This window comes from Pneumocystis jirovecii (genome assembly GCF_001477535.1).
Source record: "Pneumocystis jirovecii RU7 chromosome Unknown supercont1.11, whole genome shotgun sequence".
NCBI classification, from domain to species: domain Eukaryota; kingdom Fungi; phylum Ascomycota; class Pneumocystomycetes; order Pneumocystales; family Pneumocystaceae; genus Pneumocystis; species Pneumocystis jirovecii.
In genome coordinates this window covers 124,281-149,965 of record NW_017264785.1, presented here as the reverse complement: position 1 = coordinate 149,965, position 25,685 = coordinate 124,281, and the positions used below count along the sequence as shown (strand labels likewise).

The following is a 25,685-nucleotide window of genomic DNA, read 5'->3' as shown; positions in this document are numbered from 1 at the left end:
ATGTAGTATTTTTATGCTAAAAATTAAATTAGTTTTCCACGGTATCTGGTTTCTAGGCTTGTAAATTAACAAGTCAAATATTAATACTATTTACCATGGTAGGGAACAACAAGACTTCTTTAATGTTGCTTGAATCCGTCAGAAACTAAAAATATTAGCATGAAAATGAAAAATATCCTATTGTACCATTACTAATCGGTCTATGCCCATTCCCCATCCTCCAGTAGGTGGTAAACCATACTCTCTTTAAAAAGTAAAAAAAAGCAATATTAATAGAAAAACTTACAATGCGGTGCAAAAATTTTCATCAATCATTTGAACTTCATCATCTCCCTGATCTTTTTGTCTAGCTTGTTCTTCAAATCTCATACGTTGTTCAACAGGATCATTCTGTTTTAAATTAAAATAACGTTAATAAGACAAATACCATACCAATTCAGTATAAGCATTTACAATCTCTTTATAGGCCATAAAAACTTCAAATCTTTCGCATAACCCTGGTTTAGATCTATGGTACTTTGCTAAAGGAGACATAACTTGAGGATGACCTATTAAGAATGTTGGACTAAGACACAGAGGCTCCAAAAATTCGCCAATAAGCTTCAAATATTAGTTTGTTAGATAAAAAAATAAAATTTACCTTATCGAGTAATCTAGAATTAGTTGTAGGTGGAGGACATTCAATATTATTTTTTTCACATAAATCTTTAAGAAATTTATTAGTTTCTTCTGTATGCAATTGATCACCAGGGGGAAAAACAACGTTAAGTTTCTCTTCAAGACACGGAATAATTTCTATCCGATTCCATGGCCTTGAGAGATCAATGCAAAGTTCCTCTCCTTCAGGACCATTAGGATGATAGTTGATTTTGTAGCCACCTGTTAATTTATAAACCATACTTGACAACATTTCTTCAGTCATGTCCATTAAATCATACATATCAGCGTAAGCACAATAAAATTCACAACTTGTAAACTCAGGATTATGTGTAAGATCAATGCCTTCATTTCTAAATTGCTTCCCAATTTCATATACTCGATTCAATCCACCAACAACTAACATTTTTAAATATAACTCTGGAGCGACTCTTAAATAAAGATTAAGATCAAGTTCATTATGATGAGTAATAAAAGGTTTAGCACTTGCTCCACCTGCAATTAAATTCATCATAGGAGTCTCAACCTTATCATTATGAACACAACTCTATTAAAAAAACTCATAAATACTACCTCTAGAAAACCAAGTGAATCTAAAAATCCTCTAACATGTTGAATCACTTTAGATCTTAAGATAAATCTTTTAAATTAGAAAAAAACATAAATATTCAAGCCATAAGCATACTTATCACGTGTGCTTTTATTAACAATAAGATCAAGATATCTTTGTCGATATCTTGTTTCTTGATTCGTTAAACCATGGCGTTCCATTGGTAGCATACGAAGACAAGGGCTAAGAAGGATAATTTCTTTGCAAAATACGCTTAATTCTCCACCTTCTCCTTCGTCTTTTCCTTTGCCTTTAGGTGTTGTACGTCCTGGATACCCAATCACACCTACAATATCGCCTCTTTGAATATGCTCATGCATTTTTAAATAATCTTTGTCACAATCTCTAAACATATTCATCATTTCAAACATTTATATATTCCAATCTTACTGTGCTTGTGCCATAATCTGAATTTTTACTCCATCAGAATAAAGATCATAAAAACGCAGTTTTGAGCCTGATTCTCGTTTATTTTTGATCCTTCCTGAAACATGGACAACAACATCTCTATTAACTTCTCCACGTTTCAAAGAACTATAGGTTTTAATGAATTCCGATAGCTCAATATTAACATAAAATTTATGAGGATATGGATTTGGATCTTTAGATTCCCGTAGTGCATTGATAGCTCGTGAACGTAATTCAAAATATTGCTATATAATTTTAACACAACTTTGTTACATTTTTATACCCAAAAGTCCTACATTTGGTGTTAAATCTTCACTAATTTTAGAAACATTTGTTCGTGTACATTCTGATGAAACTTCTTGCACTGTTTTTGCATCCTAAGATAAAATGAGCCTGTTTTATAGTTTTTTAAAACTTATATGAACCCGTTTTGCTTCTTTTTCTCTTCGTTTTATCCGTTTTTTTAGTTCTCTGTTAAATGTTAATTTCTATCAAAAAAAATGTAATTATTACGTTTTTGAAACATATTCTCCTGTTACATCGTCTAAACACATATTTTTAATTTGGCTTACAGCTTCCTGCATTTTTATCGTTATCTTTTATTGATCTTTTAGTTCGATAAATAATGTTTTTATAAGTTTTTTAAAATGATCTGTATATAAGATAAAACAAATAGTTAAGAAAAATACATCGTTAATAAGTTTTTTTTATTTATTTAAAATTTACAGTGTAATATGACCGTTTGATGCTTCCCAGTCATGTACATGTTGTAATATTTTTGTAGCTATTTGTTCGGCAGTATAATGGCGTCCAAAAATCTCTTGAAACTGCCCATTTGGATCTATATATTATGAAAAACAACCTTTCTTGTAGAAAAGAATACCCATTAAATAAAAAAAAATAGAATGATCTACAAGATAATCATCACCAGGTTTTACATTAGGTGGTGTAGAAAAATAAACACGATAAGCTTTGCAAACAGCTTTAATAGATTCATATGTTCCTGTTAATCCAATTATTTGCGGATGAAATTCTAAAAAGTGCTAAATATTATGTTTAAAATATTAACAAGTACCTCGAAGATATTCTTTAATCTAATATATTGTTTGTAAGCCTTTTTTATAAGAAAAAAGTATTACCTGGGAGGGCGTATCCCTATTTGGATCACACGTTATAAAAATAGGAGTTAATACTTTTCTTTTGTTGTTAACGCCTAATATTTCATCAATATTTATAAAAAAAATAAGATTAATAAACGATTAATAATCTCTGCCATTTTATCTAATTCGTCAGGACAAATATCTGGGCACCTTGTAAATCCAAAATATATCTAATACATCATTTTATTTCGAAAAATGTCATTTGATAATATACCAAAATATATTTGCCTAAAAAATCACTATTTGTAACATTTCTTCCTTCATGGTCAATCAATTCGAATGGACCGCCTATTTTCGCTTTTCCAATGGATTTATTTTGATTTGCATGCCCTATTCAAAAGTCTTATTAAATGTATATATTATTTTTTAAAAATAATCTACGTCTTTGCAACATTTTTTCTTTCTCATTTTTAAAATACCAAACAAGACCAGCTCCTGTTATAACAAATAATGCTCCGGATTTCCATGTAAATGGCTAGTATTTTTTATTTTTTAGCTTTATTTTCACTTAAATTGCTTACACCAATCCTTTCTTTATTTCTTAGTGCATTTGACCCGGAAAAAATATATCTAAAGTAAGGAAACTGCATATTATGATTAAAGTAAATAATATTTTTGAACTTTTTCAGATACAATGGACGACAATTGTTCTTTATTTGTGTATAAATCATTTTTTGATTTATAAAAACTTAATTTATAATTTTTAGAAAAAAAACGAAAAAGATAAATTAATCACTAAAAATCCTAAAGACTTCAGTTGCATTTTTTCAAAAATGTTAGATTTTTACAAAAAGATATGAATTTTTTATGAATTAATATTCTTAGAAAAAATATTTAAATATTTATAGATAAATAAATCAAAAAACCATATTAGCAACGATGATAATAGCTAATAATCGAAAATAATTGCTTATAGGTAGTCAGTATATATAAATTATTTTAATATGAAAATAATTGATTAAATTGTTTTCAGAATACATTAATAAAATTATTCTTAAAATATATAAATATATATGAAAATAATATAAATTTTATTTTATTTCTTACTATAAAATATCTTGCATTGAAATTTAAATTAAATTCCTAATAAAATATTGTTTACAAAATATTTTAAGAATAAAATCTATTTTTTTCCTTTTAATAATTTTATTTTTAATTCTTTATTTTAAAAGTAACAAATAAAAATATAAAATTTTCAATTGAATATTTGCCAGTATTAAATGAAGAAAAATCTTCAATAGCCTTTACTGAAAAGAAAGGCTATCAATAATACACCCCAAAATCCATACATTAATAATAAAAAATAAAATACTGGATAACCACAAATAAGGAAAAAATACATTTATCCCTAGAAATTCAAGGCGATAAGCAAAAAAAAGCCATATAGCCTAAAAAAATTAGAAGAAAATCAGATATAATAAAAAATATTTACTTGTCCAAAAACCCAAAGAATTAACATTATCAATCCCAAAAAAAGATCAAGAGAAGGAAGAAGAATAGGAAGTAAAACAATATACCACATAAAATACTAAAAAATATTATATCTATAATATACTTTTTTCCTAAAGAATACCTGACTCGTACAAACTTTATTAAATGTTACAAATGCAAATGTTTGAGAAAATATTGATCCAGAAAGATTCTTTTTAGCAAGTGCAATAGGAATTAAACATGTTGATAGCAAGACTTGTGGTATAAATGAAACAAAAGAAATTGGTATATGAAATGATGATTTAATTGGAGAAGAAACATAATAAAGCCATAAATGATAAGGTGAAAAATTGTGTCGATGATCTATTCGAATAAGATGATAAAAATATGTATGATTCAAAAATGGCATGCCATATCTAATCTATATTAGTAAAAAAGAAATATTTTGCTATCAGTTACATTTGATACATAATTCCATTTAATATAACTGATGCTAATATTATTGCTAAAGTAAAATAAATACGCGAATATGTAACCCAATTAAAATTTGTTTTTGATAAAGACTTTCCCTCATATTTACTATCCATTATCCATAAAAAAGTAGGAATATAAATGATCGCATAAAGTTTAAAATGAATAACAACCCCAAGTAAGAATCCCGTAAGAAAAGAACGTTTCAAAAATGCCATCCATAAACATAAAAGAACCCCTGTACCAACTATGCTTTCTGCATTTCCACGTGTACTAATTACAGCTACAATAGGATTCCAAAGCCAAATGATTGTATATAAATTCGCCTTTTTTATACAATACCCTTGAAATACTAGAATATTCTTTATAAGATACCCAGCGATCAGATCAGATATACTAAATATGATTTTTCCAAAACATGGGACTCCCATAACATTTGGAATTAACATCCAAGCCAATAATGGAGTATACCGATACGTTTCTCGATCATAAACTGATTTCCCATAATAAGCTTGTTCTGCTGCTCCCGTAAAAACTTTATAATCTACATCTGTATACTTGACAGGTGATCGGGAATCATGCCAATGTCCATAAATCAAAAAAAATGTCCGTAGTAACCCTCCAATTATAAAAATACCATAAGTACTATTAAGAACCATATGAATATAAAAATATATTGTGTCATAGATACTTTTTTTCATTTTCTGTGTCATTTTATATATTATTTTTTAAAATATTTAAAACCATTACATAACTATTTTAACTTTTTTATAACTCAATTAACAGTACTTTTTGAAATATCAATGTCAATTTTATGAAATTTGTATTCAATTTAAAGAATTCTTTTGCTCAGTTGTTTGATTTAATAGTAAACAAATTCTTGAAAAAACATTTTTTACAAAAAAAACTATTTTCTTATCAAATAGTGTCTTTAAAAAGTCTTTTTACCAACACAGAATACTTTATTTTCTTCAAAAAGCGCTATTTTTACCACAGATTTATGTATTTTGCTCTACAATTTGTATAATTAACTATATTGCAAATCGAAAATCTCAAATGAATTTTATAAATTTTTATAATTATGTATGTACATACATATATTGAATATGTATTAGACATGTAAGAAACATTGTTTATTAAATAGCCTAAGAATATCTATGATAAGAAATATAGTATAGATATATATAATGTGCAATATTTATATTGCAATACATAGCACAGAAAGCTTGACGTATCATTTGATTAAAAGAAAAGCAAAACTTTATATATATTATATGTGTTTTAGATATATATTAAATAAACATTGAATAAATCTATTACTGTCTACTCTCTCAAATATATATTTTACAGTATGAGTACCAACTCATTAAATCAAATATAAAATTCTATATAGAATAAATTTATAGCATATCTATCATATATGTATTTAACTTTTTTGCGTAAATTAAGCACTTGTATTTAATATATACCTTGCTTTATGACGACATTGAATAATTAAAAAGTCAAAAAAGTTAAAAAAACCCAAAAAAAAAGTAAAAAGAAGTAAAAAAAATCATAAAATCATGTTCAAACCTACATTAATTGTGAATGGAGCAAGAAGGTAAGTTTTTCTCTTTTTTAAACAAAAAAATCATGTTAAAAGGCTTCCAATGACATCTAAACAAGGCAGAGAATTTTACAAAGGTTCTCGTACAGGATCAATGGGCAGACATACAAAAAGAGGTAGTTTCCGCTTATGCGTTCTCATATTTATCTATTTTTTCTTATGATATATATATAGGACATTATTTAATTGACTGGACAAAAGTCAGAACATTTGTTGTTCCTAGTGGTCTTGATACAACACTTGTAATATTATTCTAGAAAAAAGTAAAAATAGAGCTAATAAAATGTAGCTAAAGCCCTTTGTTACGCTCAAAGTGCGTCCAATGCGATCCTCTTTTGGTCCTGGACAAAAACATGGATTTGATGGAAATATATATTATAGTCAATGGAAACAAGAGAATCCAAGTGAAAAGAAGGAAGGTTCTTAAATTTATTAATAAATTTTTATCAGTGCATATGCAGGGATTACATAGATACATACAATTTTTTGCAATTAAGTTTGTTTTTGTCTGTGTTATAAAAATATCAAATCTAAAAGTATCAATTGCACAAATATAAGTAAAAAGTGCTAAAAGTGTATAAAAGAAATGATATAATTTTTGAATAATTATTTACATCATTTTTAATGGTATAATCAATTACATTTCAAATATTATTGAGAAACTCATTGCACAATAAATATGTTGATTTTTCATGGAAGGATATTCAATTGAACTAAGAGAATTACAAAATTCATATGGTTCATATGAAAAATGTTTTTTGTCTTTTTATATATTTTATTTCATTATCCACCTAATTCCCCACCTTTCTCGTTTGCGCAGATACTAAAAAACTCAAACAGAAAAACGAATTATATAAGATGGTAGAATCTGAGCGAAGCTCTTTAATTTCTAAAGAAAACATTAAAGATATAAAAGAATTGCTAAAAGTTAGTTGATTATTTGTATTTAAAACCAATTTAATATATATAGATTTTTATTTTTGTGAGTATCTCAGGTAGGTTTTTTGAATAGAATAAAATAGAAAAAAAATGATTATTTTTTTTATTTTAGCATCATCTATCTTTCCTCGATTATTCTCTGTTATCAGGTGTGTTTATACGCAAAATTGTATATAGTATTTGTCTAATAAAGCCTAGATATGAATCAATTATTCATGAATTTGATCCATGTAAAATATTTATCTAAAATATACTATTAGATACTAAAAATAAAGGGTTTAATTTTCGTGCTACGAAATACTTAATTTCTTCTTCGTTGAATGATTTTTGGAATTGGTTTGATGATCGAACGTATGTTACATTTTTTTTCTTACTTTTCATTATTTCATCAATACTGATCAATATTTAAGATGGTATCCTTTAGGACGAGTGACAGGAGGAACAATGTATCCAGGATTAATGGTTACGTCGTATATTATTCATTCTATTTTTCATTTTTTTAATTATCCTGTTAATATTCGTGACGTTTGTGTCTTTTTTGCGCCTGCTTTTTCAAGTCTAACAGCACTTGCAACATATCTATTTACAAAAGAATTAAAAGATGAAACAGCAGGGCTTTTTGCTGCTGCGTTTATTGCTATCGTACCAGGATACATTTCAAGATCTGTTTCAGGAAGCTATGATAATGAAGCAATTGCTATTACACTCTTAATGACAACATTTTTTTTGTGGATTAAAGCAGTAAAAACAGGGCGTGCTTTTTGGGGTGCATTAACTGCTTTTTTCTATTTTTATATGGTTTCTGCTTGGGGTAAAAATATATTTTTTTTTAAATATTTATTAAAAAAAAAGGTGGGTATGTCTTTATTACGAACATGATTCCTTTACATTGTTTCCTTCTTATTTTAATGGGCCGTTTTTCATCAAAAATATATATAGCATATTCCAGTTTCTATAGTTTAGGAACATTAATGTCAATGCAAATCCCATTTGTTAGCTTTCAGGCGATTCGTACTAGTGAACATATGTCTGCACTTGGTAGTTATTATTTGGCAAGACAATGTTTACAACTAAATAATTTTAGGTATTTTTGGTTTAATGCAGATTTTGGCATTTGTAAACTTTATACGATCTCATGTTTCTGATAAAAAATTTCAAGACCTTCTTAAGTATAGTGTATTCTTTTTATTTTTCTTGTCTTTTCTTGTACTGGTTTTATTGACAGTGGCTGGAGTAATTGCTCCATGGACAGGCCGATTTTATTCTTTGTGGGATACAAGTTATGCAAAAATTCATATTCCTATTATTGCTTCTGTTTCAGAACATCAGCCAACTTCCTGGACATATTTCTTCTTTGATTTTGGATTACTAATTTGGCTATTCCCTGCTGGTATTTATTTCTGCTTTCAAAAACTGAAAGATGAACACGTTTTTGTTATTATATATGGTATTATGGCCAGCTATTTTTCAGGAGTAATGGTTCGCCTTATATTAGTATTGGCACCAGTTATTTGTGTTGCATCAGCACTTAGTTTAACAGCATTATTGGATAAATATCTATTTTTTCCAAATTTTCAATTTAAAGCACTATTTACTTCTAAATCAAAGAAGTCTGAACTAGCTTTAATTTATCGGAAAGCATCAAAATCTGCAGGAAAAGTTAAATCGCCTATTAGTAATGTAATTAAAAGCTCTAAGAATATAACCAATTATGCTGGATTTTATATCTCCAGAATTGCACTAGTATCTTTACTTTTTTATTATTTAGTTTTATTCGTCTATCATAGTACATGGGTCACGTCCAATGCATATTCTTCACCATCTGTAATATTTTCAGGTCAAACATCATCTGGGAAAGATTTTATTATTGATGATTACCGCGAAGCATATTATTGGTTAAGAAAAAACACACCTTATGATGCGAAAATTGCAAGTTGGTGGGATTATGGTTATCAAATTGGAGGTTTAGCAGATAGAATTACTTTAGTTGATAATAACACATGGAATAATACACATATTGCAGTAAGAATGATTCACTCTTATTTAAATATTTTAATTAGATATTAGACAGTGGGAAAAATTATGTCTAGTCCTGAAGAAATTTCATACCCAATTTTAAGAAAACATGACGTAGATTATGTTCTTATTATTTTTGGAGGATTACTTGGATATTCTGGAGATGATATAAATAAGGTAAAGTCAAAAATATAAACAAATTAATTTATATTTAACTGTATTAAGTTTCTTTGGATGGTTAGGATTGTATGTTCTAATTTTTTTTTATTTATTGTAACTATTTTTTAGGCAGAAGGTGTTTGGCCTAATGAAGTAAGAGAGAATGACTTTTTTTCATATAGTGGATACAGAGTCGATAAAGAAGCAACACCTACTATGAAAAATAGTCTTATGTATAAAATGAGCTATTACAAGTTTGCTTGTCTTATTTAATTTTTGCTTATTTTAATGAGTATAGTTTTAATAAATTATTTAATGGAAATGAAGGCTATGATTCAGTTAGAGAACAGTATATACCAGCTGAGAATATTGTTTTAAATACACTAGGTAAATAAGATATCTTTTTTGTGAAATCTAATATTTTTCAGAGGAAGCTTATACCACTGAAAATTGGCTAGTTCGAATTTATAAAGTTAAAAGTTTGGATAACTTAGGAAGAGATTATACAAATAAAAAACCGCATGTTTTATACAAAAACGACCAAGGTATTTATAAAACACTTAGAATAAATACTTTTTAATCTACAAAATACTTTATGTATTCAAAATTTATACAATAATTTATACAATAAATTTCATATTTAAACATCTACCTACTGTAAATAATTCTTTTGTTTCTTTTATTCGAATAAAATTCTAATATTTTCTCTTTCGATTTTTAAATAATCAAATCTTTAACGATCTCTTAAACCTCTAAGAACTCTCGAACAATAAGAAAAACCTAAAAAACCACAAAAAATCTTAAAAAAATTAACTTTTCTATGAAAAAATATGCATTTTAGAAATATACAGAGTATTTCTGAAGGTTATGAAGAAGAAAATACATCAGATAGCGAAGATCTAGAATATCCAGTAAATCAGATGAAGTAAACATATATATTTATAAATATTTAGCTGATATTTGAAAAAAAGATATGATTTTGATTCATGGCAAATATATAATGAAAAAACCAAAGAAATGGTCCATGTAGAGCTAATTTTTGACTTAATTCTTTCATATTAATATAGTGTAGTCAGCAATGGAAAAAAAAGCATTGGAAATAGACCATGCATTCTCATTAATTGGTCATTGGACACAAAATTTACCACATGATTTTGATTATGATAATATATTCTTGAAAAAACATTTACAAAAGATGACAATGGAACATAAAGAAATAGATTTTAAAGAAAGTATTTTATTCGAACATCGTAATAAAGAAATTATGGAGAATATAGAGAAAGCAATACTTAGGGAAGATGAAAAAGAAAAGGAAAGAATACGTAAGAGTATTGAAGTAAAACAGTTACAGAAAATTGCATATGAAAATAAAAAGGCAGAGGAAAAAAAAGTTGTAAAAATAGTTGAAGAAATGATAAAACATGAAGAAATGAAAGATAACAAAGAAAGTATTATTAATGAAGAAGTAAAAAATGATAAGAAAAAAATAGAAAATAACAAGGAAAAAATAGAAAGTAACAAGGATGAAATGAATACAGTAAATATTGCTGATACATTTCAATCTCCAGTTTTAGAACAAAAAAAAAGGGAATATACATATAATGCTATAGATCGTGTATTAATGTATAGGAAAAAAATAGAGGTAAATTATGCACTTTTTCTTTTTTGTTTTTATATATTTTAGGATATTAAATTAAATGTTCTTAAACCAGTATCTGAAAATGAAATATGGAGAAAGTTTTGTTTTCAAAACAAGCGTAAAATTATACCAAAATGTGGACAACTCACAAATTCCAAGCAGAAAATAGCACGTATTGTATTAAATACAAATTTTCAAAAAACATGCTAATAATATTCTAGACAAAAGATTTAGAAGAAATTATCATAATGTCTAAAGAAGTTGCAATAACTGTATATCACTGGATATTAAATTTTTTGTCAAAAGCAATTATAGTAAAGAATATTATTTTATAATCTTAATTTTTAATTAAAAATAGAAACAAGCAGAAACAGAAGTTACTGTTAATTTATATTCAGCGTATCCTTTGGCTACTGTATGTGTTTTTTTAATGTCTAGTCATCCTGATTTAATTGATATTCTTTTGGCTCGTTTTGCAAAAAAATGCCCTTATACAATACCATATCTCAAGGTAAGATTTCAGCTAGGAGGAGTCATAAGTAAATAAATAATTATATAACTTTTAGTATAATAAAAAGACAGAAGAAGGTAGAAAAGCTTTAGGATTTTATCGCTCAAAAAATGGAAAATATGAAGAAGAAGTATCTTATACAGAAAGACAATGTGGGATTTTTGCTGTTTTTGCAGCAATTATTCAAACTCAGCATATCCCTAATTGTTTGCCTATGCATTTTGGATGGACTCTTCTTGCTAAGCTTTTAAATGAACCACCATCATCAGAGACTGTTTTTGCAATAATAAGTACATTCATGGATATTTCTGGAAATGCTTTTGCGAGACATTATGGACTACAAGCAGATAAATTAATTCGTCTTGCTGTAAAGGATTGGGTTGGTGATAACAAAGGAAGTAGTGCGACTAGACTAAAAATTTTGGGAGAAGAGTGGATTACTCAAAGGAAAATAGGGCTAAAAAATGGAGGATATTTTGAAGAATAATACAAAGTCTATGTACAAATACATATTTATATAAACATATAATTCGTCATTGTAAAATCATCATAATTTAAAAATGGGATTGCAATATAAAAGCATAATTGTCAACATTTATACAAAATATTTATATAACTGGAATTTTGATTATATATCAATAAATATTCATGCAATTTGGGGCTAAATGTAAAAATACTCAGTGATTTATTTTTTTTGTTACTAACTCATAAACATGTTAATATGGAACTACATATTTTCTATTAAAGACATATTTAATAAAGAATAAAATATTTCATTCCAACCGTATATTTAAAACTCAAGCTATCATTAATATAACACCTTTAAATGGATTTTAGTTTTATTGTCCCGACTTCTTGTATTTAATACTTAGAACTCTAAGACATACTAAAAATCATGAAATTTTTCATAGTAACCATATAATGCACTATATATATCGGGAACCAGCGTTTTACTCTTAGCACATCGGCAAACACAGATTGCTTTATTGCAGAAACGGGATTCTTCATAGAAGCAAGATCTTTTACAAAACAGCTTTCGCAAAGCGAATACATTATGATGCAACTGTCAACAAACACCCTTGCAACCACAAGGGCCCGTAACCCTGCAACCGTTGCCATGACAACAAAACGTGGAACCCTGGCAACCCAGTGTTCATTACCATGGCAACAATCGCCCCAACACCAGGCACCACCGCTTTTCCTGCGCCAGGCGCCCTGCACTGCTTTTCTGCACCAGCAGCTCCCTGTTTCCGCCGCATTTTCGCCCCTTTGCTGTATACATTGCCATCCCACACTCCTTACCGCATACATGCTATATCTACAGTTATACACTATAATATACACCGTATACACCCGCATATATAGCATACACTGTATATACCACACACTATATACTACGCATACACAGTGCTAGTGCATGCACAGTGCATATATACACAAAATACACATTTATACACAAATATATACTTATATTAACTCCCAATACCATTACACCCTGTTTCCATGTATTCTTTCCTCCTATATGCGTGCTATATGCGTACTATGTCATCGTTGATGCTACTGACGATGCATGTCGTGCACCCCGTGCCCCAACTACTGTCCACTCATCGGAGACTGCACGCGGCAGCCAAGCATGAGTATTTGGCTTTGATAGCCGTTTATGAGCCAATGTACGCTGGCGTTCTTCTTCAAGCATCTTTTGATGCTGAAAAAGATTCTGAAGACGCTCTTCCTCCATACGCGCCTTGACCAGCTTTTGTTTCTCGCGTTTCAGTGCATTTTGCTTTTGTTTCTTTGTAGGCGTCGCCAGCAACGACTCAGTCTTTCGGCTCCCGAAAGACGTGGTAAAAGACGCATTTGCAGGTACATGCACAGATGTGCTCACTGATGCGTCTGTTGGGTGCAGAAGCACTTGTTCCGTCTGTTCCAGCCGGTATATGCGTGGTTCTGCTTTATCTATGCGCGGCTCTGCGGCCTGCTGAGGCTTTTCTGCCTTGTGTATGCGCTGCTCGCGCTGCTCGCACTGCTCGAGACGAACCTCGCGGACTTCATCGACAGCACGGTCTATCCGGCGCCGCTTGCGTATCCGCTTAGAAAAAGATGTACCATCTGCTCTTCCTGAAGCAGCTTTGTCATTCATAGAAAAACCCAAAGACGGCATTCCACGCAGCGCAATATATACGGTTCCTGATATACCAAGAAAAAGAATCCACGATATTAGCGGATCCATACGGAGTGGAGTGGTTAAAACGTTAATACAGAGAAAACAGCGGCTATAAGGACAGAATTCCGGTATTTACCGAGTTTACCGAGTATATGCGCAGAAAAACAGAGTATATGCTAGCAAAAGCAGGTGTATATAGAAAACGAGGGACCGATAGGGGCCGATAGGGACCGATAAAACTCGGGTGAAAAATGAGTACTAAGTGGTATACGTCCTATATGCGTGGTCTATGCACGCTGTATGCGTGGTGTATGCGCAATATATGCGTGTATGTGCCGATATATGCGTAGTGTAAGCCCTGTAGACGCCGATATATAGTGTGTATACGCGCAAATGTTTGTATGTATGCTTGTGTCCAACGATGTCTACTTGTGAGTGATATACGTGTGAAGTGATTCTTACGTCAGCTTAACGATCTCGCATTATAATTGCACGGTTTGTCTTTTCCGAAAACGGAGATTCTTAGAATAATAAATGGAATAAAAAGAGTGGAGAAGGCATGATAGAGAGCATATATGCGTAGATATGCAGTGTATAAGTGTAGAAAAGGCAAAACAGGAGTTTTTGGGAGATAATCAAGGGTATTTGTATTATTTTTTACACGGGTGTCGCTTATCAGCAGCCGCTATGACTCCGATGGACACCGCGGCAAACGCCGATGACAAATTTGGAGCCCACGCACATCAAAAACCCTAAGTATCGATGAAAGGTGTGCATAATGTCAGCGGAGAATTAAGCGTTTGTGTGAGAGTGCACAGCGTAGACATTGGGCTATCTATGCAATATATGCACACTGTATACACATTATATACACAGTATGTGTTGCATGCGTGTTGTATGCGTATTATATACGTATTATATGCGTCATATATGCGTAGTATATGCGTGGTGTATGCGCCGCTAAAGCTATATATTGCACAGTAAATGTGCTGGACATTCCGGACAGGATGTCTAGACGGGGTGTGCTGCAGGCGTGCATCCAGCATATATTATGTATATATTCTGCTTATACACAGTATATATACTATGTATACTGTATATACACTATATATAATGTATACATTGCAGATATACATGCCTACTATATCTCATGCGATATATACAGGCTATGCACACATACACAGTATGTGCCATATATATGTAGTATACTAAACATGTCTGCGATTATATAGAGAATGCATAGAATGCATATATGCCATGTATATAATGTATATATAACACAAGCAGATCCCATCTCTTATTCATCTCTTATTGCCGCCCTTTATAATCTATATATTTATTTTAACCGCAGATTTTGCTTTACGCTCGTTATAAATATCGTATATAGTAACACTGCAGAGACCTATTTGTGCAGTTGTAGGCGCAACAGGCACAGGCAAATCTCGGGTAAGCAATATTTAGAGCCAAATAAACATTGTTTTTGCACAATCAGAACCATTGCAGCTCTCATTTTATATTTTATACTGAATTTCAAGAAATCCACTGACAAAGACAGCTAGCTACCGCGCTTGCAGCAGCGCTTGGCGGTGAAATTATAAATGGAGATGCTCTGCAGGTCTATAAAGGCGCAGATATTCTAACAAACAAGCCGTCTACAGCAGAACGTGGAGGGATTCCACATCATTTGCTTGGGACAATTGATCGTAGCGATACATATTCTGTTCAGCGCTTTGAACGAGATGCACTTGAGATTGTGAGTTGAGACAAGCACGGGCGCACTTTTAGGGATAAAAAGACTTTTCCTGTCACTTTGCACGCTATATCCAGTGTATATACGGTTATATGCAGTTATATGCGTTGTATATGCATGTTATATACGACTATAGGTGCACTGTATGTGCCCCAGAGTATATACATGCCTGGATGTGTTCTGGATCAGTGTTTGCACTCTTATTTTGGCGCTCTTTGTCCTAGTTCACCAGCTTACACACTGTAGATTGCACGTTTGCACTCAGTTGAACGGTTGCCTGTGCTTGTTGGAGGAACTCATTATTATACACAAGCAGTTCTTTTTAAAAACACACTTTTAACAAATCAGCAAAATATTGAGCACAGTTCTCCGTCTGGTTTCTCTGAAGTACCAATTGTAGATGAAAGAGACCCAAATAAAGATATTTCAGGGCTTTCATCCCTTTCAAAGCTTTCTTTGCTCTCAACAAGTGAATTATACGCGCGATTAAAAGCATTAGATCCCGTTGTTGCACAGAGATGGCACCCACACGACCGCCGAAGGATCCAACGCAGTCTTGAAATATGTTTATCGACAGGACAACGTCCTAGTGACCTCTATCGTGCTCAATGTAAAGCAACAGGAGTAACAAATAAAGATTCAACAAGTATTTTTGCATTGACAGACCAAGCTTCAGTGGATGTTTCAACACATGCTTTAGGGACCTCAAAAGATATTTGTTTGCCATCAAAAAATGTTTCTATTACCCTTGATAGTCCTTTTTGTGGTGATTTTAATGATAAACTTTCATCTAATGGAGCATCTGAAAAGATTTATACAAATATCACCAATTCTTTAAATAATTTACCGAGTACATCATTTTCTAAGACTTTTTCTGCAGGTTTTGTTAGTTCTGATTCCTATAAAAGCATTGAACAAACAAATGGTAAACGTAACCGTTTCAAAGCATGTATATTTTGGATACATCGTGAGCCAAAAATGCTTGATCAATTACTGGACCAACGTGTTGAAGAAATGTGTGCTGCAGGTGTGTTAAATGACATTCAGATGCTTTATTCAGAATGGGATGTCAAAAATAAACAAAATAAAGTAAAAAAAGGCTCGAATGACACAAAAAAGAACTCAAATGATACAAATAATAAACAAAAAGAAAGTATAAAAGACTATGACACCATGTTAGATATGCAGGATGCCAAAAATAAGCCACAAAGCAAAATAGGAATGTTATATAGCACATTAGAATCATATAATGACTTTGAAAATATCCAGAATAATATTCAAAATAGTAATGAAGATAATATTCATTATGATATTTCAGATAATTTGCGAGGTATTTGGCAGGCAATTGGTATACATAAGTATTTAGAAAGTAACAACTAATAATTATATAGGATTCAGGGCATTCTTGCCTTATCTCGAGCTTCCTGAAGATACTCTTCCAGAAACAAAACGTACATGTTTTATGCATTCAGTAGCTGCAATGCAGCTTGCAACTCGTCAATATGCACGGAAACAAGTCAAATGGATACGTAACAAATTATATCCCTTATGTCGTTCATCTGGACCAGATATTCGATTTTATCTCTTAGATGCGACTGATCCTACACATTGGGAAACCGAGATACAAAATCTTGCTATTACACTTGCTTTAGGTTATAATGCAAAACATATAATATTGGGTCTGATATAAAACAATAGATTTTCTACACGACCGTCAAGGACCTGACCCTCTTTCCCTCAATGCAGCAGCTATGCAGCTGTTGGCACCAAAACCTATACTCAAGTAGTTTTCTAACGGTATTACCGTCTTTACTAGCTTTTTTTAACATTATATGGTGTAGTTACGCATTGCAAACAGAGCTTTGGAAGCATTACGTTTGTGATATTTGCAAAACATCTTCAGGCGAGCCTCTTGTTGTTATTGGTCAGCCTCAATGGTTGATTCATGTACGTGGCCGTCGCCATCGCGCAAGACTTGTACGATACGAGCAAAAACAAAAAGAAATAATACAGACAGAAAAATTAACGACTAAAGAAATTTAACAAAGCTTATTATACTTGATAATATTTCGCAATGTTGTTTTCACCAACACATATTCAAAAATAAACATTAGAAAGTAACCACAAATGCATCAAAAATCAATATAATATTAAAACTAATATCAATTATTTATAATAGTATCAAAACTCTGTATTTTTTATTTATTTTTTCAAACCTTATCAAATACTACTTGACAACATTAAATAACACATCTGAACATTTATAAATCTAATGATTTTGATTAAAGCTATTACATTTTTTAGATTTAAATATATTAAACTTATCAAATATCAAATTCACTTCAATATTAGTTTATAATTTACAAAAAGAAGGCTACGGATAGTCCGGCGTGGTGTAACGGTTAACATTTGGCTCTCTCATTAAAGTGCCCAGCCAAGCTCGGGGTTCGATTCCCCGCACCGGAATAGCTTTTTCGAATAAGTTTTAATTTGCAACTTGAACATACTACCTGCAACACATACATTTTGTATATTTTGAAACATTGTTTTCGAAATATTATATATAAGAAACAATTAAATTTGTTATTATTCGTTATTAAACATATGAACTATATATTAAAAAATAACAAATATCATAAAGTATAATTTTAAAATAAAAATATTATAAGAACAGATATATAATTTTAAAACTAATTGTACGCAGCATAACACTAAATATACGTGTTTAAGTTCTATATATCTATGAAAAACATTTATATACAGCACCAGGAGTACGTAAACGACACTGTGGTGTCCGTTCTACTCAGTCTATAACAGTGGCAATAAGCTCAGCATAAAATTTAACATATATAAAATACGTACAAGAAACATCTGCAAAAAATTAGCTACTTATTTACTATATATTTATTATATATTACATAAAAAGGTGTCTCTACTATAGTAAATTAATTTCATAATGGTTTCTCCACTAGGAAAGTACTAATACATAAGCTGACGTATATCTAACTATTCAAGAAATTACATATATTTTATATGATCCTCAAGACATTATTTCGAAAGTATCTGCATTTCTTGCTTTATCACCACTTGCCATACTAATAGTATACGTAACACTAATTTATAATCGCCGTGAAGCAGAGCTGCTCCTTATGTATGCAGGACAAGTTGTTTGTGATTTTCTTAATACTCAACTTAAACACATTTTTCAACAAGCACGACCAAGCGGTAAGTATCTATAGACAGCTTGCTTATATAATGACTTTCTATAATATCAATTAACATTTTTTACAGCAATAATCAGTGATTATGGCATGCCGAGTAATCATGCACAATTTATTTCATATTTTGCAGGTTATTTGTTATTATGGTGTTTTTTTCGGTAAGTTATTAATACTTTATATTTAATGATTAGAAATGCTTCTTGAGTAATACTAATTTCATTATTTTTTCACCTATTTTTTAACTTTTTTAATCTTTTTTTCAATTTTTCAATCTATTAACTAATTTTAATTAGAGCACAAAACCTACCCCAACATATTTGTATAAGAAATATGGTGATTCTTATAGTATCTGTAATTTCTGTATGTTTTAGCAGGTTTGCTGTAATTTTTTGCAGAAAATAATAATTAATATATTTTAGAGTTTATCTTCACTTTCATACAGTATGGCAAGTTATTGTTGGTTTTTTTGTTGGCGCAGTTTTCTCTGTTTTTTGGTTTTTTTTCATTTCACTTTTGCGTAAGATTGGTTTAATTGATGTGGTATTGCGTTCCTGGCCTAATAATTATTTATACATTAAAGACACAATGAACAAGGAACATAACACAATTAAAAAAGAATGGGAAACCTGGACCAAATCTAATTTTTATAAACAAAAATGATATTTAACTACAACTCATTTATTAACATACTATTATCTCCAATATTTTATCAACTCATTCAATCTACAAGTTTAATAAATCAATAAATCAATAAATTATAAATCTAACATATTAATAGATCAATATCTCTTTAAGTTATATGTACATCTGTGTATATTTCTTCATTGAACTTATTAGAACTTTATTTATGCATTCATTAGGTCATATACTTATGTGTTTATTAGTTTTCCCGTTTTATTACAACATTAATTCATCTACATCAATCATGTTGAAAACAGGTTTCTTAATATCATACAAAATCAATGTACCATCATAATATAGCATCTAATACATTTATAAAAAATCAAATATTAAATAGAATATAATCTTACATAAAGCTTATAGTGTTTTGAATGAATTTTTTCCACTGTCATTCCAAGTAATCCACATGACGGCGGGTCTTCAGGAAACATCTGATCAGCGACCATTGTATAGCTTAATAGTACTGAACCATCGTCGCAATCCATTACGCTTTTTACTAAATACACTAAACACGCTTTGCCTTTTTGCGAGGCTACAACACATAATGACAAATCGGGAATAAACTATTAAGTATTTATATTTGTTTTTTATACAGTGGATCCTTTAAATTTAAGGATTAATACTTACCTCTACCATATTAATTCTATCTATATATCTTAAAATACTTGTCTGGTTAGTATCGTTTTCATCAAAAAGATTTTTGCATTCTGTTAACAATTGAATCCCTGAAACGGTTTCTTCAATACTACATAATTTTATATTTTTTTCAGTTCCATAAAACAATAATTCATTGTATTCAGTAGATGTATAAAATGAAAAAAAAGAATCATCCTGTAACTATAAATATTTAAGTAATATTAACATGCAAATTTACATATTCAATGGAAGAAGGAAAATTTGAGCCATCTAATCGATTAGAATAATTTCTCCAAAACAATGTTTGAGCACTATGACCATTTAAAAAAGTTCTCTGTATATCCTGATGACTATTAGTATTTATATCATTCGTTGTCTCTTCTCTTTCATTTTCATAATTAGACACGTTTTCTGCTGAATACAATACATCTCTATCATTTATTCGATTTTCACGCACACATGTCATCATTACTTGGCTTGGAGTAGACTTTAAACGTTTTTCAGAAGAATCAGTCCTTTTAACTACTTTAAATGCCAAATGATTAATAAACCCAACAAACCAACCCCTTTTTATTCATGTAAACATAAAAATAAGCATAAACAATACTTTACCTCTGAGAATCCAAATAAACATGAAGAAGTGTACCTGAAGCAACATCCCAGAGCCTACACGTAGCATCAATTCCAACACTTGAAAGAAGTGTACCACTATGATTAAAGCAAACACTTGGTATATTATCATCATGACCAAAGAATTTATGAGGCCATCCACCCTTGTCTGTGTCCCATACTTTAAAAGGATTAAAAATACTCAAATTCCATAAACAAATAACATGTGCATTTGAACTAATAGCCAAAAGCCTTTTTGAAGCATGAATAGCAATACCCCACACACTTCTTTCAGTATTAAAAATCAATGGAGAGCGTAACAAATCATCCGTAAACCAAACGTTAATATACCCAGAATCCGTGCAGCAGACAAGAACCTCCTCATTTCCAATATATCCTACTTTAATAGAATTAAAAGATAACGGTGTTATTGCATCAATTTCTCCACGAATCACTGTATGAGAATCAATTTGACATTTGAGCTGAAAAAACGAGTTTTCGTCTAAACCATGAGACTGGGACTTTTCATAAACTCGTATAACATCATCAACAGCTTAAAAAGGTCATTTTTTCATATTCTATTCCGTTTTATTCAGAAAAAATACCTACAAAAACGTTCTTTTTTCCAACCGCTACTAATCCACATCTCCAATATTTAACCCCCAAAATTTCAATTTCTCTACGGATCTTTAATGAAAAATCAACTTTTATATCTTTTTTAAAGGCTGTTTGATTCATTTTAAACCTTATAATCCCTGAAAAACTCTATAAGCTTATGATTTATTTTTTTGTCGTCATCTTGGCTTATCAGCTTATCGTGCAAGAAATTTAGACGGAGTTACAAGGCAACTATATGGGTGTTGCTAGGGATGGTTGGCATGACGATAAGGAGAAATTGAACGTCTGCATAATAAGTATATTAATATAGAGGATTTATAAGAGCTAAAACATTAATTTTTTAGAGTATTTTAAGCATATTTTGAACATTTTTAAGAGGATTATAATATACCAATATATTCTTTTTAGATATTATATCCATTGATGGCTTTTTTGAGCAAAAATGAACAAATAACAAACGAGAAAGAGAATAATGAAAGAGATGAGCTACCTAGGGACTCACTGACACTGTTAGAACTACGTAAGATCTTATCAGATGCCTGTGAAAAAGAAGTTTGATATTTTTTATGTTTTTTGGAAAAATTGAAAACATACTGTAGACAATTAAATGTGCTTTTGTATACGCTGATACAGATACACGTGAAAACGAGCTTGAAGAGTGGTATGATGGATGTAATGTCCATATTATTCAAGGAAAAGTTTTCTTTAAGAGTTTTTTCCAGAAAGGTATATATTATTATAGCATGGAAATGATTTGATTGTGTTAGAATGGGTAAATTGTAAAACTAAAGAAAAAAAAGAATTTATTACCCGTTGTTTGAAAGAATTAGACTCTAAAAACATTAAAGAGCGTATAAAATCATTCTTTGTTTTATTTTACTTATCACAAGGTTTATTTTATGGTTATTTCCCAGCGTTTTTTTAAAAATATACAGGAAATTATGGAGAGACAAAGGACCAGCAAGATCAAATGTATTGGATACATGAAAATAACAAAATTATGAACGAATGTGGTGCACTTAAAATATTATATGATTCAGTAAGAACATGTATTAGCTCATTAAATGCTTATAAGTATTATATTCAAGCTAGTATTCACTTTATTGATTAGAAAACTAGAAAAATTATTGAAGAAGGATCAGATAAAATAGAAATGGATAAAGCAAATTTATTGAAAATAGAATTAATCTGCAAAATGACATCACTTTATTTTCTTATTGAAACGTTTAGATCTGATTTAGAATTTCGTAAAGATGTTGGTAAGATTTTGTTTAAAAAAGATCATTATATTAAAATACTTAGTGAATCTTTTTCCACCTATAATAGTATGGATTATTCAAGAAATTGCGAATTTAAGAGATGATTTTAATCTGTGGAAGTCATATTTTCCTATTATTCAAGTTCATTCTATATAAATTTATTGAAAATTTTTAATATATTAAATTAGACTATTCAGATTTTGTGGAAACTTATACTTTGCGTTCTTGGGAATACAAACGATCTATTAAGTGCAAAACAATACGCTAGAACATTGGAAGGATTGCCATCAGAACTTAATAAAAAAGAAATCATAGCAACACCTCTTGATTATCATATATTTAGACAATATATTATTTCAAAATATCCGTCGTATAACCCTCCACCTACATTACTAGATATGGATTTAGAATATACTACATTACTTCCTATGAATACAAAAGATACAACTAAAAAGGCACAAGAAGGAATTTGTCCTTTAACTACAAATTATTCAGCTACTCCGTTACCGTCTCCATGTCCTTCTCCTAAAAAAAGACAATTTTTGTTTGAAAAGAATCAGGATTTACCTTTCTTGCTTCCTCTTTCTGATACACCTCATTTAGAAGTACCTACAAGTATTAAAGAAGCTAGTGAATTATTCAAAAGTAAAACACATCTTGATTTATCTACACTACAATTATGGAGGGAAACAAACAGATTTATGAAATTTGAAAGAGGCTGGATTAAAGATAATCTAGATTTTGTGGAACCATTCTCTTCAGATATAGCAAAAGATTCATTACAGGATTCTAGATTACATGAAATTGAAATTATATATGTAAGTAATTACTTCATTTGATATTTGTTATTTCTGAAATTTCAGACATCACTAGTTTCATATTTAGAACCTTTTGTATCTGTAATAATAGGGTTTTTAAATTTTTTAATAGATGAAGAAGAAAACTATATAAAAAAAGATAGAAATGGTTTGTTGAAATTATAAAATATTAATATTTTATTTTAATATAGTTAGAAAAGGAAAATAAAAGTGAAAACTTTAACATTTTTTCTCCAGAAAAAATTCTTCAGATGCGAAAAAGAGAAATTGCATCAAAATCAATTTCTTCAACATTATTACTTCTTTTAAAATGGTTTAAATTAAGTCGTATGTTATAAAATTGCCTATAATATTTACTTATATAAAAAGATATTTTAAAATTTGAATTTCTTTCTCAAATAATATTAGATTCCAATTATATTAATACTTTTAATAAATTATTTTCTATGTATGACCCTGTAGATTCTATTTCACATATCTCAGAAATTTCATATTTTAGGTATTAATTTTATAAAATATATAATTCTAACTATTAAAAGTTATTTTAATACTTGCAATATGCAATCAGAAAATCTAAATAAACATTTAAATGAGGTATATAATTCTATAGAAAATATTGAATCAAAAAATCCAAAAGATAAAGAAACAAACAAAAATCAAATTTCCCAACTTTCTTGGAGGAATTTATTTTCTTTAGTCAATCATCTTAGAATCCTTCAAAAACTTATGAAAAAAAAAACATATAGAAATTTAATACTAATTCAAAAAAAAACTTGGATTCATCTTCAAAAACTAACAAAAATAACGAATGATATTGTAGAACTTTATACATTAAAACTATTTAAAGGACAAATTCCATATTATAATAAAAAATGGAAACAGAGTATATTTCAAAATTCTCCAAATTTTTTCTAATTGTAAAAGATAATATGAAAATAATAACATCTATATATCTTCGTTGCAGGCCAGAACTTCAAGATGATTGGGTTTCACCAGTAGAAGTAGATGTAAATATAGAAGAATCTTTGGTTTGTTTTAAGTTCACATTTTTAAAAATTAATATTATAAGGAACGTGCACTTCGTTTATTAATAAGCTTTTATAATTTTTATCATTATTCATTTCCTAATCAATTTAGCGACATAGATACAAAAAACAGTGATATTTTCAACACTTAAGTTTTATTAAATATAAATAAATTGTAATATATAGAAACCAAAATTCTTTAGCAAAATAAAAATCATTTAATGAATCACAATTGCGAAATATATTGTCATAATATCACTTTTTCTTCAAAAATTTATCGTCTTGGTGTATCAGTATCTAATGGTCTATTAAATCCTCTATAAAACTGCTTTAGATAACCAGAACATAATTTTAAATTAATTACCCTCTTCGATTCATATATTGTCGATATTTTGTTGGTTTAACTTTATATACAGCACCAACATCATTTCCCTCAACTTTTTGCTGATGAGTTGTTTTAAATCCAGAGAATCCAAGCATTTTTGCCATCTGTGACGTCTGGCGGTCAATATCATCTATCCATGAGTCTTTAGATGCTTCTGTGTCAGGTTTCAAGAATGCTGAATCATCTGTACACTAAGAATAAAAAAATATGAAATAGTGTTTTAACCTCGAGAAGCTGAATAATGAGTGTTCTTTCTATATGTCTGTGACGGTGACTCACTACGTCGATCTGTACTTATAGAAGAATCACTTCGATGACGTGCATGAGATCTACGACCAAAACGACTAGATGTATCATTTCTTCTTCTTCTACTGTCAGAATAACGCTCTCTACTTTTTCTTTCTACAAAAAACATCAACTTAGCTTATTTATCTTAAAAAAAACGGTTTTTTCACGGACTTTCGCTACGTTGTGATCTATCCCTTGAACGGTGACGTTTTTCACTATAGTCTGGAGATTTAGAACGATTCCTGTGCCTAGAAGAGCTTCTTTTTCTATCTTTTGAAGAGTATTTTTGCGTCATCGTTTTTTGTGAGGTTGGCTTGTCGACGTCGACACTTTATCAGTTGTAAGAAAATATATTTATCTATACATAACAATTTATTATAGAAAAGCTTTTTAAATATATATATACTTGTAAAAAATCTTAAAAAGAATTAAAAAATGTGAAAAATCAATTTGTTTAATTTCTAAATAACAAATTCATAAAAGCTGAAAAAAACAAGATAAAGAAACAAAGGAAATTTATTTGAAACAAAGAAATGAACTAAAGAATATAAAATTGTTTCTTATGTATAAATCATTAGTTTTAATCTACTTTAAAGGTAGCTTAACTTATCGACATCGTTGAAT

At 29.6% G+C, this 25,685-nt stretch overlaps 13 protein-coding genes and 1 non-coding gene across 14 annotated transcripts; 7 read left to right on the top strand and 7 right to left on the bottom strand.

The window, feature by feature from the left end:
* Positions 1–28: 28 nt before the first annotated feature.
* T551_02511 (lysine-tRNA ligase) lies at positions 29–2,259 on the bottom strand (the record flags this gene model as incomplete). The annotated part of the gene is made up of 12 exons (XM_018374774.1): positions 29–52; positions 95–145; positions 187–244; positions 287–390; positions 433–600; positions 641–1,183; positions 1,228–1,297; positions 1,343–1,612; positions 1,658–1,920; positions 1,972–2,052; positions 2,101–2,146; positions 2,189–2,259. 12 exons carry the CDS (start codon positions 2,257–2,259, stop codon positions 29–31), a joined length of 1,749 nt encoding a protein of 582 aa, XP_018228996.1.
* A 138-nt stretch (positions 2,260–2,397) lies between these two features.
* On the bottom strand, positions 2,398–3,425 carry T551_02510 (uncharacterized protein; the record flags this gene model as incomplete). Its single annotated transcript, XM_018374773.1, has 8 exons — positions 2,398–2,516; positions 2,559–2,708; positions 2,751–2,769; positions 2,815–2,888; positions 2,933–3,005; positions 3,050–3,165; positions 3,217–3,310; positions 3,357–3,425. 8 exons carry the CDS (start codon positions 3,423–3,425, stop codon positions 2,398–2,400), a joined length of 714 nt encoding a protein of 237 aa, XP_018228995.1.
* A 654-nt stretch (positions 3,426–4,079) lies between these two features.
* On the bottom strand, positions 4,080–5,450 carry T551_02509 (glycosylphosphatidylinositol-alpha 1,4 mannosyltransferase I; the record flags this gene model as incomplete). Its single annotated transcript, XM_018374772.1, has 4 exons — positions 4,080–4,223; positions 4,268–4,363; positions 4,409–4,682; positions 4,726–5,450. 4 exons carry the CDS (start codon positions 5,448–5,450, stop codon positions 4,080–4,082), a joined length of 1,239 nt encoding a protein of 412 aa, XP_018228994.1.
* An 849-nt stretch (positions 5,451–6,299) lies between these two features.
* T551_02508 (mitochondrial 54S ribosomal protein YmL27) lies at positions 6,300–6,770 on the top strand (the record flags this gene model as incomplete). Its single annotated transcript, XM_018374771.1, has 4 exons — positions 6,300–6,337; positions 6,380–6,459; positions 6,518–6,585; positions 6,633–6,770. 4 exons carry the CDS (start codon positions 6,300–6,302, stop codon positions 6,768–6,770), a joined length of 324 nt encoding a protein of 107 aa, XP_018228993.1.
* A 431-nt stretch (positions 6,771–7,201) lies between these two features.
* Positions 7,202–10,037, top strand: T551_02507 (dolichyl-diphosphooligosaccharide--protein glycosyltransferase subunit STT3; the record flags this gene model as incomplete). The annotated part of the gene is made up of 13 exons (XM_018374770.1): positions 7,202–7,274; positions 7,331–7,338; positions 7,395–7,512; positions 7,558–7,633; positions 7,693–8,093; positions 8,135–8,323; positions 8,367–8,892; positions 8,959–9,304; positions 9,350–9,475; positions 9,524–9,544; positions 9,587–9,711; positions 9,756–9,844; positions 9,886–10,037. 13 exons carry the CDS (start codon positions 7,202–7,204, stop codon positions 10,035–10,037), a joined length of 2,250 nt encoding a protein of 749 aa, XP_018228992.1.
* Positions 10,038–10,287: 250 nt separating this feature from the next.
* Positions 10,288–12,094, top strand: T551_02506 (uncharacterized protein; the record flags this gene model as incomplete). Its single annotated transcript, XM_018374769.1, has 7 exons — positions 10,288–10,382; positions 10,429–10,483; positions 10,530–11,099; positions 11,142–11,273; positions 11,318–11,410; positions 11,455–11,607; positions 11,675–12,094. 7 exons carry the CDS (start codon positions 10,288–10,290, stop codon positions 12,092–12,094), a joined length of 1,518 nt encoding a protein of 505 aa, XP_018228991.1.
* A 389-nt stretch (positions 12,095–12,483) lies between these two features.
* On the bottom strand, positions 12,484–12,918 carry T551_02505 (uncharacterized protein; the record flags this gene model as incomplete). The annotated part of the gene is made up of 2 exons (XM_018374768.1): positions 12,484–12,802; positions 12,842–12,918. 2 exons carry the CDS (start codon positions 12,916–12,918, stop codon positions 12,484–12,486), a joined length of 396 nt encoding a protein of 131 aa, XP_018228990.1.
* Positions 12,919–13,147: 229 nt separating this feature from the next.
* Positions 13,148–13,837, bottom strand: T551_02504 (uncharacterized protein; the record flags this gene model as incomplete). Its single annotated transcript, XM_018374767.1, has 1 exon — positions 13,148–13,837. The coding sequence occupies one exon, from the start codon at positions 13,835–13,837 to the stop codon at positions 13,148–13,150; it is 690 nt and encodes a 229-aa protein (XP_018228989.1).
* A 1,068-nt stretch (positions 13,838–14,905) lies between these two features.
* On the top strand, positions 14,906–17,620 carry T551_02503 (tRNA dimethylallyltransferase; the record flags this gene model as incomplete). Its single annotated transcript, XM_018374766.1, has 6 exons — positions 14,906–14,954; positions 15,159–15,217; positions 15,327–15,524; positions 15,768–16,869; positions 16,913–17,173; positions 17,220–17,620. The coding sequence occupies 6 exons, from the start codon at positions 14,906–14,908 to the stop codon at positions 17,306–17,308; spliced, it is 1,758 nt and encodes a 585-aa protein (XP_018228988.1). The 3' UTR covers positions 17,309–17,620.
* A 285-nt stretch (positions 17,621–17,905) lies between these two features.
* Positions 17,906–17,987, top strand: T551_05030. Its single transcript has one exon. It is a non-coding gene; the product is annotated as a tRNA-Glu (tRNA).
* Positions 17,988–18,125: 138 nt separating this feature from the next.
* On the top strand, positions 18,126–19,402 carry T551_02502 (uncharacterized protein; the record flags this gene model as incomplete). The annotated part of the gene is made up of 8 exons (XM_018374765.1): positions 18,126–18,161; positions 18,191–18,242; positions 18,285–18,327; positions 18,448–18,461; positions 18,582–18,746; positions 18,813–18,900; positions 19,036–19,116; positions 19,162–19,402. 8 exons carry the CDS (start codon positions 18,126–18,128, stop codon positions 19,400–19,402), a joined length of 720 nt encoding a protein of 239 aa, XP_018228987.1.
* A 237-nt stretch (positions 19,403–19,639) lies between these two features.
* On the bottom strand, positions 19,640–21,406 carry T551_02501 (uncharacterized protein; the record flags this gene model as incomplete). The annotated part of the gene is made up of 6 exons (XM_018374764.1): positions 19,640–19,726; positions 19,774–19,986; positions 20,051–20,254; positions 20,298–20,625; positions 20,672–21,221; positions 21,274–21,406. 6 exons carry the CDS (start codon positions 21,404–21,406, stop codon positions 19,640–19,642), a joined length of 1,515 nt encoding a protein of 504 aa, XP_018228986.1.
* A 303-nt stretch (positions 21,407–21,709) lies between these two features.
* On the top strand, positions 21,710–24,540 carry T551_02500 (uncharacterized protein; the record flags this gene model as incomplete). Its single annotated transcript, XM_018374763.1, has 13 exons — positions 21,710–21,838; positions 21,886–21,984; positions 22,029–22,176; positions 22,222–22,360; positions 22,406–22,545; positions 22,589–22,686; positions 22,734–23,363; positions 23,409–23,511; positions 23,559–23,690; positions 23,733–23,862; positions 23,903–24,246; positions 24,288–24,391; positions 24,433–24,540. 13 exons carry the CDS (start codon positions 21,710–21,712, stop codon positions 24,538–24,540), a joined length of 2,304 nt encoding a protein of 767 aa, XP_018228985.1.
* Positions 24,541–24,662: 122 nt separating this feature from the next.
* Positions 24,663–25,356, bottom strand: T551_02499 (uncharacterized protein; the record flags this gene model as incomplete). The annotated part of the gene is made up of 4 exons (XM_018374762.1): positions 24,663–24,705; positions 24,753–24,957; positions 24,999–25,175; positions 25,233–25,356. 4 exons carry the CDS (start codon positions 25,354–25,356, stop codon positions 24,663–24,665), a joined length of 549 nt encoding a protein of 182 aa, XP_018228984.1.
* Between the last annotated feature and the right edge of the window lie 329 nt (positions 25,357–25,685).